At 37.5% G+C, this 14,152-nt stretch overlaps 1 protein-coding gene across 1 annotated transcript in view; it reads left to right on the forward strand.

Moving 5' to 3' along the window:
* Positions 1 to 14,152, forward strand: part of RASA1 (RAS p21 protein activator 1) — a 59,072-nt gene that overhangs the window by 16,579 nt on the left and 28,341 nt on the right. Inside the window, exons 3-8 of the mRNA XM_039567174.1 lie at positions 1,847 to 1,982; positions 2,734 to 2,804; positions 6,102 to 6,219; positions 7,077 to 7,108; positions 10,565 to 10,617; positions 11,252 to 11,402. Coding sequence (XP_039423108.1) covers positions 1,847 to 1,982; positions 2,734 to 2,804; positions 6,102 to 6,219; positions 7,077 to 7,108; positions 10,565 to 10,617; positions 11,252 to 11,402 — 561 coding nt within the window. The remainder of the gene's footprint in view (positions 1 to 1,846; positions 1,983 to 2,733; positions 2,805 to 6,101; positions 6,220 to 7,076; positions 7,109 to 10,564; positions 10,618 to 11,251; positions 11,403 to 14,152) is intronic.

Below are 14,152 nucleotides of genomic sequence, written 5' to 3' on the forward strand. Positions count from 1 at the left end.
GTAAATGAGATGTATTTTGAGAAAAGCTTGAACAGTCGTAAGTGGAGTGCTGTAGTTTAATGTTCCTCTTTACAAAACAGGAAAGCAAATGTTTCTTCAGCATTAAAAAAAAAAATCTTTGTCAGCTGTCTTGATGGTAACAAACAAATCCAAAGCAAATTCTTCAACTTCTGAAAGTGGGAATTATCCAGAATACCAGCTTATGATCCACTGTACACATGGTTTGCAAATGTAGGCAACTTTTGGTTGTATTTGCTCTGTGGTGGAAGTGTGATTCAGAGGTCTTGATGTACCATTGGAATGAAGGCATAGTTGTTGTAAATGCAGACAGTATGACACACAAATAGTACCTCATATTTGCATTTTGCCATCTGAACTATCAATTTCAGCTTTCAGCTGTACTCGTACTCATTTGGGAATTGGCTTCTGTGTAGCAGTAGCAGAAAAGCAAACTGTTCTAAAACTTACTTTCTAGTGTTGTTTTGAAGTTTTGGGTTATCTGTAATAACTTCTCCTTTTGAAGCCAGTGTCAGACAATTCAGTGTTGGTTCATGCACGCCATAAAAATGTCTCTGGTATCTCAGGTAGAAAATAATCTAATTATTTCCAATTCCCCAAGAAAAGGGTCCTTAAAAAATTTTCAATGCTTAAAGAATCTTTCTTTGTGTACTTTTCCTGTCCTTTGAAAGTTGTAAACAGACATACATGTTCACGCAGCATATGATTGTGTCAAAATTAAATTTTTTTTCACTTAAATGTTACCTTTTTTGGTGAGTCAGAGTGATACAATATATATTGAGAGAAAATATTTATTTTTAATCTTTTCCTTTGGAGTTCTCTGTGATTACAGAAGTCTTTCTGTATTTGCTAACTCAGTGTTCCAAAGAAATGTTTCATTTAAGCTTGATGAAATAACAATCTGAAACACTATATTTCATTTAGACTCTATTATCCATTGGATAATTTATGAAGGAATCTTAACAGAAAATATGCCAAAGGATCTAGCGTATCTCCTGAGCATTGTTTTTTGACTCCTCTTGCAGTGCTATATGCTTATGAGCATTTAATTCAGATTTAATCTCTGAAGATTCATCTTTGTATGTATTTTACATTACTTTTTGGGAGAAACAATTTAATTCAAATTAATGCATTAAAGAAGCTCTTTAAGAAAAAACACAAACCTTAAAAAAATAAACAGTTTGTAAGAAGTCTTTGTTTTGTTTAACTGCTGAAATGATTATGTAAGCTTTTTTCATTAGATACCAAATTTTTTAATTGAGTTTAAGGAGATACTTTGATTATTCCAAGGTAAATCTCTTAACTTTTAATATGGATGCTAAACTATCTGTAACAAAATGACTAAGTGTTGATGGTGTTTGTTTTCTTAATTGTGTAGTCTTGAATGTAGGAAGTTTTTGTTAAGGTACTTTGCTACTTTGTTAAATTTATGCCTATTATAAAAGATGCATGTTGTGCATGATACAGTAATAATGTAATAATGCTGTTCTGTACTAGTGCATTATTTCAGTTTTCCAGGATGTTCACATTTACTTTTTTTTTTCTTTTGATTTCATTTAGTTCTGACAAGTGTACTGTGTTTTTCTGTGAATCAGCACTTTCTTTAGATAAAGAACTGGTGGATCATACGATACATATGTGAATTTTTTGGATGAAATATTCATTAGGTTTATTTACATGTTTATAGAGAGCCTGTAATACTGCATTTTGCTGAATATAGGCACTGTTTTAAGAATAAAACATGATCCTAATCTGCTTTTCTTTAAAAAAAATAGGTAGCAAAAAAAAAATCGAATGTGAAGTTTTTGTTTTTTTTTTTTATTAACAGGATTATTGCCATGTGTGGAGACTATTACATTGGTGGGCGTCGCTTTGCTTCACTCTCAGACCTGATTGGTTATTACAGTCATGTGTCCTGCTTGCTAAAAGGGGAAAAGCTCTTATTTCCAGTAGCACCTCCAGAGGTAAGTAAAAAAAAAAAAATTCTGAAGACTAATTTACTTAAAGTTTGTAACTTTAATCACTATTCATCATTTTTGTTGGGAAAAGTATTTTAGAAAGTTTCCTGTAGCTTTGTATAGGCATATGTGGAAGTATAAGGAGTATAAAAATGCAATTTTATTGATACAAAGTAATGATTAAAAAGTTGCTGTTTAATGAAAATATATAATGAGGAAGATAGAGGTATTGCAGTTATCTCATAATGTAGTAACATTATTTTAAGTAGATAAACGAGAAAATACTGAGTTGTTGGCTAATAAAGAGCACAGTTGTAATGTAATCGTCACTGTTCTGTGACATTTTGCGTATCTCACAATGGTTTCAAATATGCATCCTTAAAGATAAGCAAGGTTTCTTTCACGTGCCCATCCTTAAAACAATAAAGTAATTAAAAATGAAACAGAACACTGCAAAATTCCCTGTAACAAACCTCAAAACCTGAATAAAGATGTTTCTGAATGTTAAAATTCTGGACATTCCTTCTGCTCTAAGTGAAAAAAAGTTTAAAATAAGTGCTCTCTTAACCAACTAATTACATGTTTCTAGCTTGCAGTGAGAGATTTTGAGCTTTGAAAATATAAAACTGGCAAGGTGGATATAAGTGATGTTAACCAGTTCTTTGCCCCAGCTATTGCATAGTGCTGGGGAGAAGGATTCTACAGTATACAGTATAGAGTATAGAGAAAAAAACCATTGCTCTCTTTTAAACTGTAGCCTGTGGAAGACAGAAGGAGAGTTCGAGCAATTCTGCCTTACACCAAAGTACCAGAAACTGATGAAATAAGGTATGTTTGAATGATGGTAGTAGCTGTGAAATTCTCAAGAGTATTTATAAATAGTGATAATTTAAGTAGGTGTACATATGCAAATACCTTCCAGTTGCATCTTAAACTTGACACAGATTAAAGGGTGATACCTCTCTGTTCTTCTGTTGGAAATAAGACTTTTTGTTGTTATTATAGTTGTTTGTATTGATTGTAAGGGAAGGTACATTAGGTACATAGAATTAAAATTAGTAATGTTATAATTTTGAAGTATGTTTTATAAAGCCATAGATTTTTACCCGAAGGAAAAATTCATGTGTCAAAGAATCCTATATGGAAATGCCTTATCTGAGTGTGCGAAAGAAATGAGCTAGGCCTTTTTCATGAACTGCAACAAAACTATTAGTAGATGTATAGCTAAGGGAAGCAATTCAGATTAATAGAGAAAATGAGCCTTGACTACTTAAAAATTCAAGAATGGAGGAAGTGAGTCTTTCAATAGAAGACCATTTTCTGGTAACTTGGAATTGATACTGCTTTCTTGAGATAGTTTTTGTTTCCAGATAAAAAGTTAGGAGGATTTGAAAGTGATTTGTGGTGATTTCTAATCTCTATAATGAGACAGGTTTTGTAAGTTGCTGTAATATACCAGATGAATTGGGAATTTTCTTAGGTTTAGGACTATTATTTTAAAATGTAGAGAATGATATTAGAGCTTTATATCCTCATTTGGGTGGAAATTTATTCCAAGACTCACAGTCTAGTCTGATCCTTTAAAGGATGATAGGAAGATATTTGTTTCTGTAATTATGTGTTTTAGTGAGGGTTGGACTGGGAAGGGGCTCTGTAATGGCACATTGCAACTAAGGCTTCCTGCTATGTGTAAGAATAAAAAAAAATTGAGTTCTTTACGTGCCTTATTGTACCTATCAGCTTAAGAGGAAATAGCATTTTGTTGTTTTGCTATCATAACAAAAAGTAAGCAATTAAACCTTTTCTTCCTCTTAGGATAGAGCTGAGGTTTTGAGGTCTACATGGCTAAAATAGTTCTGTTCATGGCATAGCTGAGACCAAAATTCTCAGTTTGTTCTAGATTGAATTAATATGCTCTTGAAGACGTTGCGTATTTCAGAGAATCTTGACTTAGAATTTTAATATCATAGTTAATATTGAGCAAGTTTGAAGTGTTACTGAGTTAATTTCAGCTTGTTTTCCATTCAGTAACTATACAGTGATGGAGGGTGCTCTTGTTGTCTGTCACCTGTTAAAGTTGAATAGCAGTTGAATTTATTCCTGGTTTTCAATAGTGGTTTGTTGCTTTTTGTTTTTTCTGTTAGCCTACTTCAGATGAGAGCCACACTACATAGACATTTGCTATGAAATTTTGAATGGAAATAGTAGTTAATGAGCTTCAGTGCTTTATTGTTTTTGCTGTACCCTGATGCATCATGAAATATCATTGAAAATTCTGTGCTGCAGTGAAAGGTTTTCATATGACCTGAGTTTGTGCCCATAACGTTTAAGGAGTAACTTACACTAGTATACCAGGAATGAAAACTCCCTTAGACCAGGTGCTGGGTCCTGCACTTTGGCCACAGTAACCCTCTGCAGAGCTACAGACTGGAGGAAGAGTGGCTAGAAAGCTGCCCAATGGAAAAGGACCTGGGGGTGCTGGTCAGCAGCAGCTGAAGATGGAGCCAGCTGTGCCCAGGTAGCCAAGAGAGTCAATGGCGTCCTGTCTTGGATGAGCAGTAGTGTAGCCAGTAGGACTAAGAAAGTGATTCTTCCCCTGTACTCAGCACTGGTGAGGCCACACCTTGTGTACTATGTCCACTTCTAGGCCACTCAATTCAGGAAGGCCATTGAGGTCCTGGTCTGTGTCCAGAGAAGGGTAATGGAACTGCTAAAGTGTCTGGAGTACAAGCCCTATTAGGAGTGGCTGAGGGAGCTGTGGGGCCTCAGCCTGGAGAAAAGGAGTGTCAAGGGAGATCTCTTTGTTCACTACAACTCCCTGAAGGAAGCGTGTAGCCAGGTAGGGTTCAGTCTCTTCTGCCAGACAACCAGTGGCAGGATGAGAGGACATAATCTTAAACTCTCCTTAAGACTCAAGGGCAGCTTTAGGTTGGACATAGGGGGAAAGTTTTCACAGACAGGGTGATTAGACATTGAAGTGCTGCCCATGGAGGTGGTGGAATTACTGTCTCTGAAGGTGTTTAAGGAAAGACTGGATGTCGCACTTAGTGCTGTTGTCTGGCTGACATGTGGTATTTGGTCATAGGCTCAATAATCTCAGAGGTCTTTTCCAACTTAATTGATTGTGATTCTCTGATTCTGAATGTTAATGCTTCTTACGCTTTTCCTCTACCTAACTGCATTGCATCTCTGGTAACTGCTCTGTATTCTCTTTGTATCACTTGTCTTCAGATGTGAGAACATAATGAATAGGTATTCAACTGATGCCTTTTCCTGGTCTTAAAATCAAGAGCCAAACACGGGTAGAAGGGGAAAAGGGATTTTACCTTGGTATTTATTTTAAGGATCCTTAGGTGCACATGTCCAGGTCAAACCGACATGCACACCACAGTGGACCCCTCCAAAAGATCTGGTATAACATTATGGGTTTTACTAATTAGCATATTTATCAAAAATTCCCCAATGAGAGGCTCAAGTGAGCCCTCTTCCAGAGCCTTCCCCTGGATGGTTCTATCTTAGTTTACAGAATGTGTTCTAGAGAGGACCCTGGGGTCTGGGGCACACTGATCCCTAACTATGAAGCTTCTAAAATGTTTAGTCTGTCAGCTTGACAAACAAGCCAAGAACATAGGGAAAAAGCACTAAGGATACAGAAGTTGTAAAAAAGGTATATAACAGGGGTGTAAAAGAAAAGGCAAAAAATCTTCATGGCATCAAACAACTTATATTATGCAAGATAATCTTTCAATGAAAGGAATATTATTTTCTTATAGCCTACTAAGGGTTATTTTTCTTCTATTTCATATTTGATCTCTCTTGATAAAAGAACAATATTACGGTATTTTAGTATTGCTGTGTTATTTTTGTTTTATACATCAGCACACTTTGAAGTTGACAGCACTGAAGTATGTGTTAGATACTAGATGTAATTGAGAAGTATAAAAACTTGTATATCCTTAACTGTGAGGAAAAATACACATGTGCTTGGAATATCAATTCCTGCATTTTTCACAAATAGGTTTTCCCAAATATTTTATGGTAAATATACTCAAGAATTCATTGTGTTCATTAAAATTTATATTATGATCGTATGTCTGATTTAAATCTTGCTGTAACCCTCTTCAGTTTCCTTAAAGGAGACATGTTTATTGTCCATAACGAATTGGAAGATGGCTGGATGTGGGTTACAAACCTACGGACAGATGAACAAGGTCTTATTGTGGAAGACCTGGTAGAGGAAGTGGTAAGTAGTTTTTGTATTCAAATTTCTTAAATGAACGGGATTTTTTGATAAAATATTATTGAACAAAAACTAGTGATATTTAATTGCTTGTTTTCTAATTATGTACTTTTCTAAACCTAGTAATTTGATCTACTAGTTCTAAAACTAAAACAAACCTTTAAGCCTAATTCATTATCAAAAAAATGCTTATTCATGTGTTGTCTAAAGTGAAGTACAAATAAATGGTGCTGTAAATTTACTAGGCACTTCGCTAAAATCAACTGTCCCGGTGAAGAATCATTAAATTGCATTTCTTTCTTGCAATTGCCATGAAATGTTCACTACCTCAACAGAATGTAATTTTGCATTGTGGTAGGTCTTTATTCAAGGATGAAATTTGGGTTCAAAATTTATTGGTGAGAGGGAAAAAAGGAAAAAAATAGATTTTTTAATAATACCGTCTTACACAGTATATATGTTTTGCTAATAGCAATGTTACTTGAGATGCTTTTCATAGACCTGTGTCAGGATGTGAATAGCTAAATTGAAATGGCAGTACTAGACTATTGATCTATAGACTGATAGGTCAGTGGTAATTTAACCTTAGGAAAGTTGAGATTTTAGGAAGTTACCACCTCTAAAGAACTTGGATCATGACAGAAGTAATCATCAGAAATAACGTATTTTTGCTGAATTTTCACCTAATGAATGAAGAAGAGGAAAACTTTTCATAGAGCCGCAGTAAGCCCTCTGGTTAAAAAATGCCTCAGACTTCTAAATGTAATTTTTTTCTACAGAAGGTCTTAACTTACGGCTTTTTTTTTTTTGAAATTGAGTTGTACTGTTGTCATTCACTTGATATGTTAATTTTCTCATAGGGAAGAGAAGAAGATCCCCATGAAGGCAAAATGTAAGGATTTTTGTTTTGTTGTTTAAAAGCAATCATAACTGTTCGTAAACTTCCACTATGAGATTTCTAAGTTTTTGGAAAAGTGACCAAAGAGATTTATTTTTTTAATCTCAATACTTTTTTATATAGTAGCTGCTGCAGATGCAGCGGTAATTAACATGAAAAAGTCCTGTAAGGTATGTCTCTTGCTAATGGGTATTGCAGTGCTAAAATCTTAGATGAGGCCGTGTATGATCACTTTCAGCCAAAATATGCACCATGGAGTATTTCTTGAACACAGTTGCCTTGGACATAACAACTCTAGATATTGTAGCAAAGCACTATTAGAAAGTGCCTGTGTTTGCCTCATGGCTGGGAGTGTTGATCTGCCAGAGGGTAGGGGGCTCTGCAGAGAGATCTGGAGAGGCTGAGTGAGTGAGGCCGATGGTATGAGATTCCACAAGGACAAGTGATGGTTCCTGCACTTGGTTCACAACAACCCCTGCAGTGCTACAGGTTGGGGCAGTGGCTGGAAAGCTGCTCAGCAGAAAGGACCTGGGGTGCTAGTCAGCAATGGCTGAACATGAGCCAGTGTGGGCCCTGGGGGCCAAAAAGACCAATGTCATCCTGGCTTTCGTCAGCAGTAGTGTGGTCAGCAGGACCAGGGCAGTGACCATCACCTGTACTCAGGACTGGTGAGGCCACATCTTGAGTTGTAGGTTCAGTTCTGGGCTCCTCACAGTAAGCAAGATACTGAGGTGCGGCAGTGAATACAGAGAAGGGAAATGGAGCTGGGGAAGGGTCTGGAGCGCAAGTCTGATGAGAAACGCCTGAGGGAGCTGGTGGGACTCAGCCTGGAGAAAAGGAGGCTCAGGGACAATCTCATCACTCTCTGCAGATGCCTGAAAGGAGATGGTAGCCAGAAGAGGTCTCTTCTTCCATGTAACAAGTGATGGGACAAGAGGACACTCACTCAAGTTGCACCAAGGGAGGAGGATTAGATTGGATATGAGGGAAAATCCTTCGCAGAAAGGGTTGTCAAGCCCTGGAACAGGCTGATCAGGGCAGTTGTAGAATTACTATCCCCTGGAAGGATTCAGAAGGTGTGTATATGTGACGCTTGGGGACATGGTTTAGTGATGGACTTGGCAGTGCTAGGTTAAGGATTGGACTTGATCTTAAAGGTATTTTTCGACCCAAAGGGTTCTGTGATCCTACAGTTTTGTGATTTTTATAATAACTGTCTTGGTTTGAAAGACAGGTGTCTGCTAAGGAAGGCAGGAGCCTCCCTTGGAATGGAAAATGTAACCCCCTTCCCTCTGAATTACTATAATTTTGAAATTAAGGGGCTTTCAGGTGAAGGTATGACAAAACGGAGTAACAGTTCTTTACTAGTATATATAACAATAAGTATGGCAGTAGCAGCAATCACAAACCCAGTCCATCCCGTCTCGGCTGTCGGGCCCTTTCCCCTCGGGTGCAGTTCCGCTCGCAGCCGGCAGGGGCGCTGGCGGCTCCCGGTGAGCAGGGCAGGTGCGATGGTTCCCCCGCGGCTGCAGGGGGCGCTCCGGGGCGAGCTCGGGGAGCACACGGTAATGGCAGCTTGGCCTAGACGGGAAGGGATGGAAGAAAGGCTTACTTCACAAATCCCCTGGACAGCCAATCCTGGTGCCCCAGCAGGACTCTCAGGAGCAGCAAACTGGAACGGCAGGAATGGGCACAAAATCCCGGGTGGTAGACGAGATGTAGCAATCTCCACAGCTGCAGTGGGAACCCCGGGATGTCTCGGCAGGCAGGGGGTGAAGAGCCGCAGTGAGCAAAGGCTCAGAGCAGTGGCTAAAGAACGGCGGGGTGGGGCAGCGGCAGCTGGCTCCCAGCAGGGCAGGGAAAAGTGGGCTCAGGATCCTGGGAATTTCCCCTTGAGGCACCTGAGCAGATGGTGAAAAGTCCCTTTTTTAGTGAAGGTAGGGTGTTAACAAGCTCCCAGTGCAACGGCCGCTCCCCACGAGCAGAGCTCCACTCATGATAGAAGAAAGCAGAAGCCAGAACCCTGCAGTGGTGATGAATTCTCCCCACAGTGACTGCAGCCTCTCTCTCCTCCAAATGCCCAGAGCACCAGAGAGCTAGGGGCTCCACTGAACCCCTTTTCCCCAGTCCAGATCTTGCGGCATCTCTGCCCTACACGAGAAACCTCCAGGTAAAAGAGAGGGTAGCCAGCTGGACTCCTCCCCTGAGCTGTGGCCATGTCTTTTGTCTCTCTTAAGTATCCAGTCGTTATTGTCTCCCTAACATGTATGGGGGAAAAAAACCCAAAAGGACAACTCCTAAAACCCAAACAGTAACACTTTAAAGTTTGAAGAAAAAGTCACAGTCTGTAAGTTTCATTCTATTTGCTTAAATACTTTAACATTTTTTAAAAATTGAGTGCAACTTAGAATCAACACTGTGTTGATATGTCAGTCTGTTTATAGATTACTTTCACAAGTGAAGATGAGTAGCAGATAGTTCTAAAAAATGTCTAGTGGCTTGATGACTAAATCTGATGTCCTCATTTGTTTGTCATATTGGTGCTTGCTGGTTTTTTGCTGTTTCCCACTTTCTAAGAGGCCAGTGGCAGAAGGAGGCATTTCATTGGCCTGTTTGGTTTACTGTGTTCTGCTAGTCAATTTGGCAGTATGGATGTCTTCAAATGTGGATTTTTTAATTTTTATATTTCCACAGTAGTTTGTAAGAGATGTTTGGAGCTTTGATTCTGTCTTTCAGTGGTTATCTGCCTTTCAGAGGAATCCATAAATTAAGATCTGAAGGTAGTATAGAAAGAAAGTTAGAAATTGGGGTCTTTTCTGATAAACAAAAGCGCCATATCTTTAGCTTTCCTTTAAATACAAATTACTAAGTTGTAGCATATTAGGCTTTTCTGAATAGTGGTAAATATCAGGCTGACTAGGCAGAGGCTGTGAACTTTTGTGGGATACTGCTCTGACACAGGACTCTGGGAAACTACAAAGGTGTCAGATGAAAGCTTTCATTAATCTAACAAAGCTAGGTTTTGTTACCACAGCTCTGGCAAATTTGAGTTTGAGGTTTTCTCTACATGTTTAACTTCTTGTTTGAGCTTCAGATTTCATGATTCTAGTACATTGCTGTATGACTTCAAATAATGCCTATGAAATTATCTACTTTTTGGGCGATTCATATCAATCTCTAAACACAGTTGTATTTGAACATCAGCTCCAAATGTTGGATATTTTTACTGAAAGTAATTTATTTATATATCTATTAGTGTTAGTTTTTTCATGCTGTTGGTAGAACAGAATCATTAAGCATCATAGTAATTGATTGTCTGATCTATATATATATTGGATCTTTTTAAATAAAGATTAATTCATAGGTCCCAGAGCCTTGGATGTCACCACAACCAAAAAAAAGAGAGCTGGTAGTCTTGCTTTCTAATTTTTCCTCTTCATCTTTGTTAAGATGGTTCCATGGGAAGATCTCCAAACAAGAAGCTTACAATTTGCTGATGACAGGTACATGTATTTCTGATGTGAAATACAGTGATAGTGAAATGGCACAAAGTGATCCTGTTAATATTAAACTGTGGCAAAACTTCCTGTTATGTCTGAACATATACGATTGTTGTAGATTCTCTAACCCCTCTGGTTGCTACTTCAGTAGGATACTACATTGGAAGAAAACTGTCATGGCTGTCAGTACTAAGTATGTTCTCAAGTAAAGTTAATTTAATAACTTTTGATTTAATTAATTATAAAGTTACTATATATGGAATCAATTATTTCACTTTCATAAAGCAAATATTTCTTTAAATGAAAACATTGCTTCTGACCCATTTTGTTTAATAGCCTACTTTAAATACTGGAACAGAGATTGTGTTTTTTTGAAAATGTTAGCAAACTTTTTTTTGTATGCCGTTTTAAAGAACGGCAAAGATGTGGCTAGGTTGCAGGCTACAGGTGAACCATTTTTCGTTAATTTTGGTGGTTTGGTACTAGTTCTTCTAGTCTGAGATCACTGCTGGAATTTACCTTTATAGGGTTGGTATTTCGTCAAGTGTGGAGTTCTTCCTAGTTTGTGTAGAAATAGATTTAGTAAGGGTTTACGTATATCACTAAGAAAAATAACACTATTATGATGTCTTTTCAGTTGGTCAGGTGTGCAGTTTTCTTGTGAGGCCTTCAGATAATACCCCTGGGGATTATTCACTTTATTTCCGGACCAGTGAAAATATTCAGCGTTTTAAAATATGTCCAACATCAAACAATCAGTTTATGATGGGAGGCAGATACTATAACAGGTAAGTTTTGGTGTCAAAAAACATTGTGTATATTTTAGGCTTGTATAACTTGCTCCTGATTATTATTTACTACTACGATTTTAAGACTGTAGTTTTCTTTACACTAAATATTTTCCCTGATTTCCTTAGTAGTTGCTTCTAACTGAACAAATTCTTACAGCTTAAATAACCCAAGTGTAACTTGTTTCTCTTGAAGTATTTGTGCTTCTTCTGCAAACCGGTTGCTTCACTCTGTAAATTGTGGTTCCATAATTTGTGGATCAGTAATTAAGAGAATACTCTATTTGAAGCAGCTTGGAAGCTTCTCCATGTGTTATTGTCTGTTTGAAAAGGGGAAAATAAAAATGCTAATTTTATCTGAGACAACCACAGAGTTTTCAAATAATAAAAATGGGTGTTTAGAGGAAAGGGGAAAAACACCTTGATTGTTGGAAAAAGTTACTAAATTGCATTGAAATATGTGCATGATACTTGGAACAGAAATACAGATGAGTTCATTTAGAGTGAACAAACTTAAGATGCATTTCTTTTGCCATTGGTGCAAAAATACAGTAATTTGTACAAAAGGGAAGAGAAATAATGAGGTGTTTCCCCTTCTGTGGAGAGAAACTATCAGTACACCGCCATCTTTGAGAGTATTTCTTTTAGAGTTGTTGTAGCTGGAAGACTTTTCAGTAGTGAAAACACACTTCCCTCCTTAAACAGAGATCATTGCCTGCCTTGAAAAAATCATAGTTTTTCCAGTCCTGCTCACCTAGAACCAGGGCATTCTTACCCCAGTAGATAATTTCTGTCACTCCAGCTTGGCTTCTGAGTGGGTAGAGATTCATCAGCTGTTGTGTTTGAGAAAATGTAAAGGTCTCCTAAGTAAGTTCAGTGGACTTCTTCATATGACTTCACTCGCATGATGCTTTGAGGCGAAACAATTGGACCCTTATGAAGCTATGTCCATCCCACACCCAGGCTACTTGAACAGCTTCTTCATTAATCAGTCTGGCCTCCCACCATCCTCACTGAAAACCAGGCTAGCTGCAGTGTCAGCCTTTCATGAAGGTAAATGCCCATTTCTAGTTATATGGCTTTTAGGAGAATGATAGGCCAGGAGCCCCCCCACACTTGGTGATGTCAAATTAATCAGCAAGTTAGCAGAACTCTTACTAGTCTCAAATGGTTTTTTAGCATTCAATAGTATACTTTCAGAAAGTTATCCATTGTTGTTGTTTCAGATTACTTTATAATACAGTGCTTGATTCACTTGGGGTGTAGATTACATTTATCTGAAAGAGATTCTATGCAGCTGAACAGAAAACAAGATTGTAAAGTTAAGCAGCAATAAATTACGACAAAGTGCTTTAAGAAAGTTTTTTAATATTTTGGTACCTAGTTTGCAGACATCTTCCTCAGTATGAAAGAAAACCTATTTTGTTGCATGTTTGGGACAATTACCACTATACTCTTAAGCTCACATTCAGCATCAGGTTGGTAAATTTGCTGGAAGTTCAAACATGTAATGAGGAATGTAGCCCTTAGGTGCTCCATCAAGGCATGGAGTGTTGGTCTATATGTTACTCGAAAGGAGTTTTTAAATACAACTGAGTTTATTCTTCAGCCCATATTATAAAATGCATAAATTCTGCAGGCACCTGCTCCTTACATTGAGGAACTCCTGATGTAATTTCTAATCAAGGAAGCAGAGGGTGCATTGAAGGTCAATGAGTGAGAAAAATTATACAATGCTGTTTTATGAAATGTTGGTAGTAGCTATTCAACCTGTGAAATATAATGACTGAGTCATTGCTTTCTGTAGTGTGACACAGTTGAAATTCTTAAGCAGAAAAGAGCATATGCAGACAGCATCTCAGTAAAAATTGAAATTAATTACTTTATTTCATTAAAACTGAAGGAAAAATTAATCTCATTTTACATACCTGAAAAATAAAAATACTTGTGGGAAGGTCATTTTACCAAGTTTGCACTAGTTCATAGCTTCAGAATGAGATAGAAAAGCCAACCAGGATGCCTTGATATGGCTTTATTTAGAAGTTTTTGAGATTTTTACAGTATCAGCTATTGTTCTGTGTTGAACACATGCCTTATTCATATATCTTTGCACACCCATCTGAGTATGCATGAACTGAGAAGACACACTCAGTATATTTTTCTCCTTAATTATTTAGCTCTTTTTCTATGTTGATCTTTTGCATGTAAATCATTAATTTCTGTTGATGCTTCTGTTGCTGTTCTTTTATTACAGTGTAAATTTCAGTAGCTGCAAAAATAAATTAGAGCTACTTAAATGCCTTGAATTTCAGCTTGTATCTCTCACTACTTCTCTCCTGAGCTTCGAAGTGCAATTGCAATCTGAATCTGGTGATTTGAATGAATGCTTCCCTGTAGAGGAGTGCTACTGACATAAGTATTTAAAAGGATAGCTCAGTGATGGTCAGTCATAATCTGTATAAGCTCTCCTACAAACCTTTTCTGTTTTCTATTCCTGTCCTCCTAGAAAGAGATTGCACTTCACTCAGGGTATGTATGTCCCATTCCACTTAGCTAATTACTCTAGGACTTACTTGGAAAATTATTGCCAATGAAATAACAATTTTCAGCCTCGTTGGAAAGCAGGTAATGCACATGTACTGCTTGAATGTGGAAAGTGCAGTGTCCTTGTTTGACATTTTAAGCAAGTCATTAAAATATTTTGCAGAGTTTAGAATTAGTACATTCTGAATACAGTTTTGTGAACTTTC

Source organism: Corvus cornix, chromosome Z (genome assembly GCF_000738735.6).
Source record: "Corvus cornix cornix isolate S_Up_H32 chromosome Z, ASM73873v5, whole genome shotgun sequence".
In the NCBI taxonomy this organism is placed as follows: Eukaryota; Metazoa; Chordata; class Aves; order Passeriformes; family Corvidae; genus Corvus; species Corvus cornix.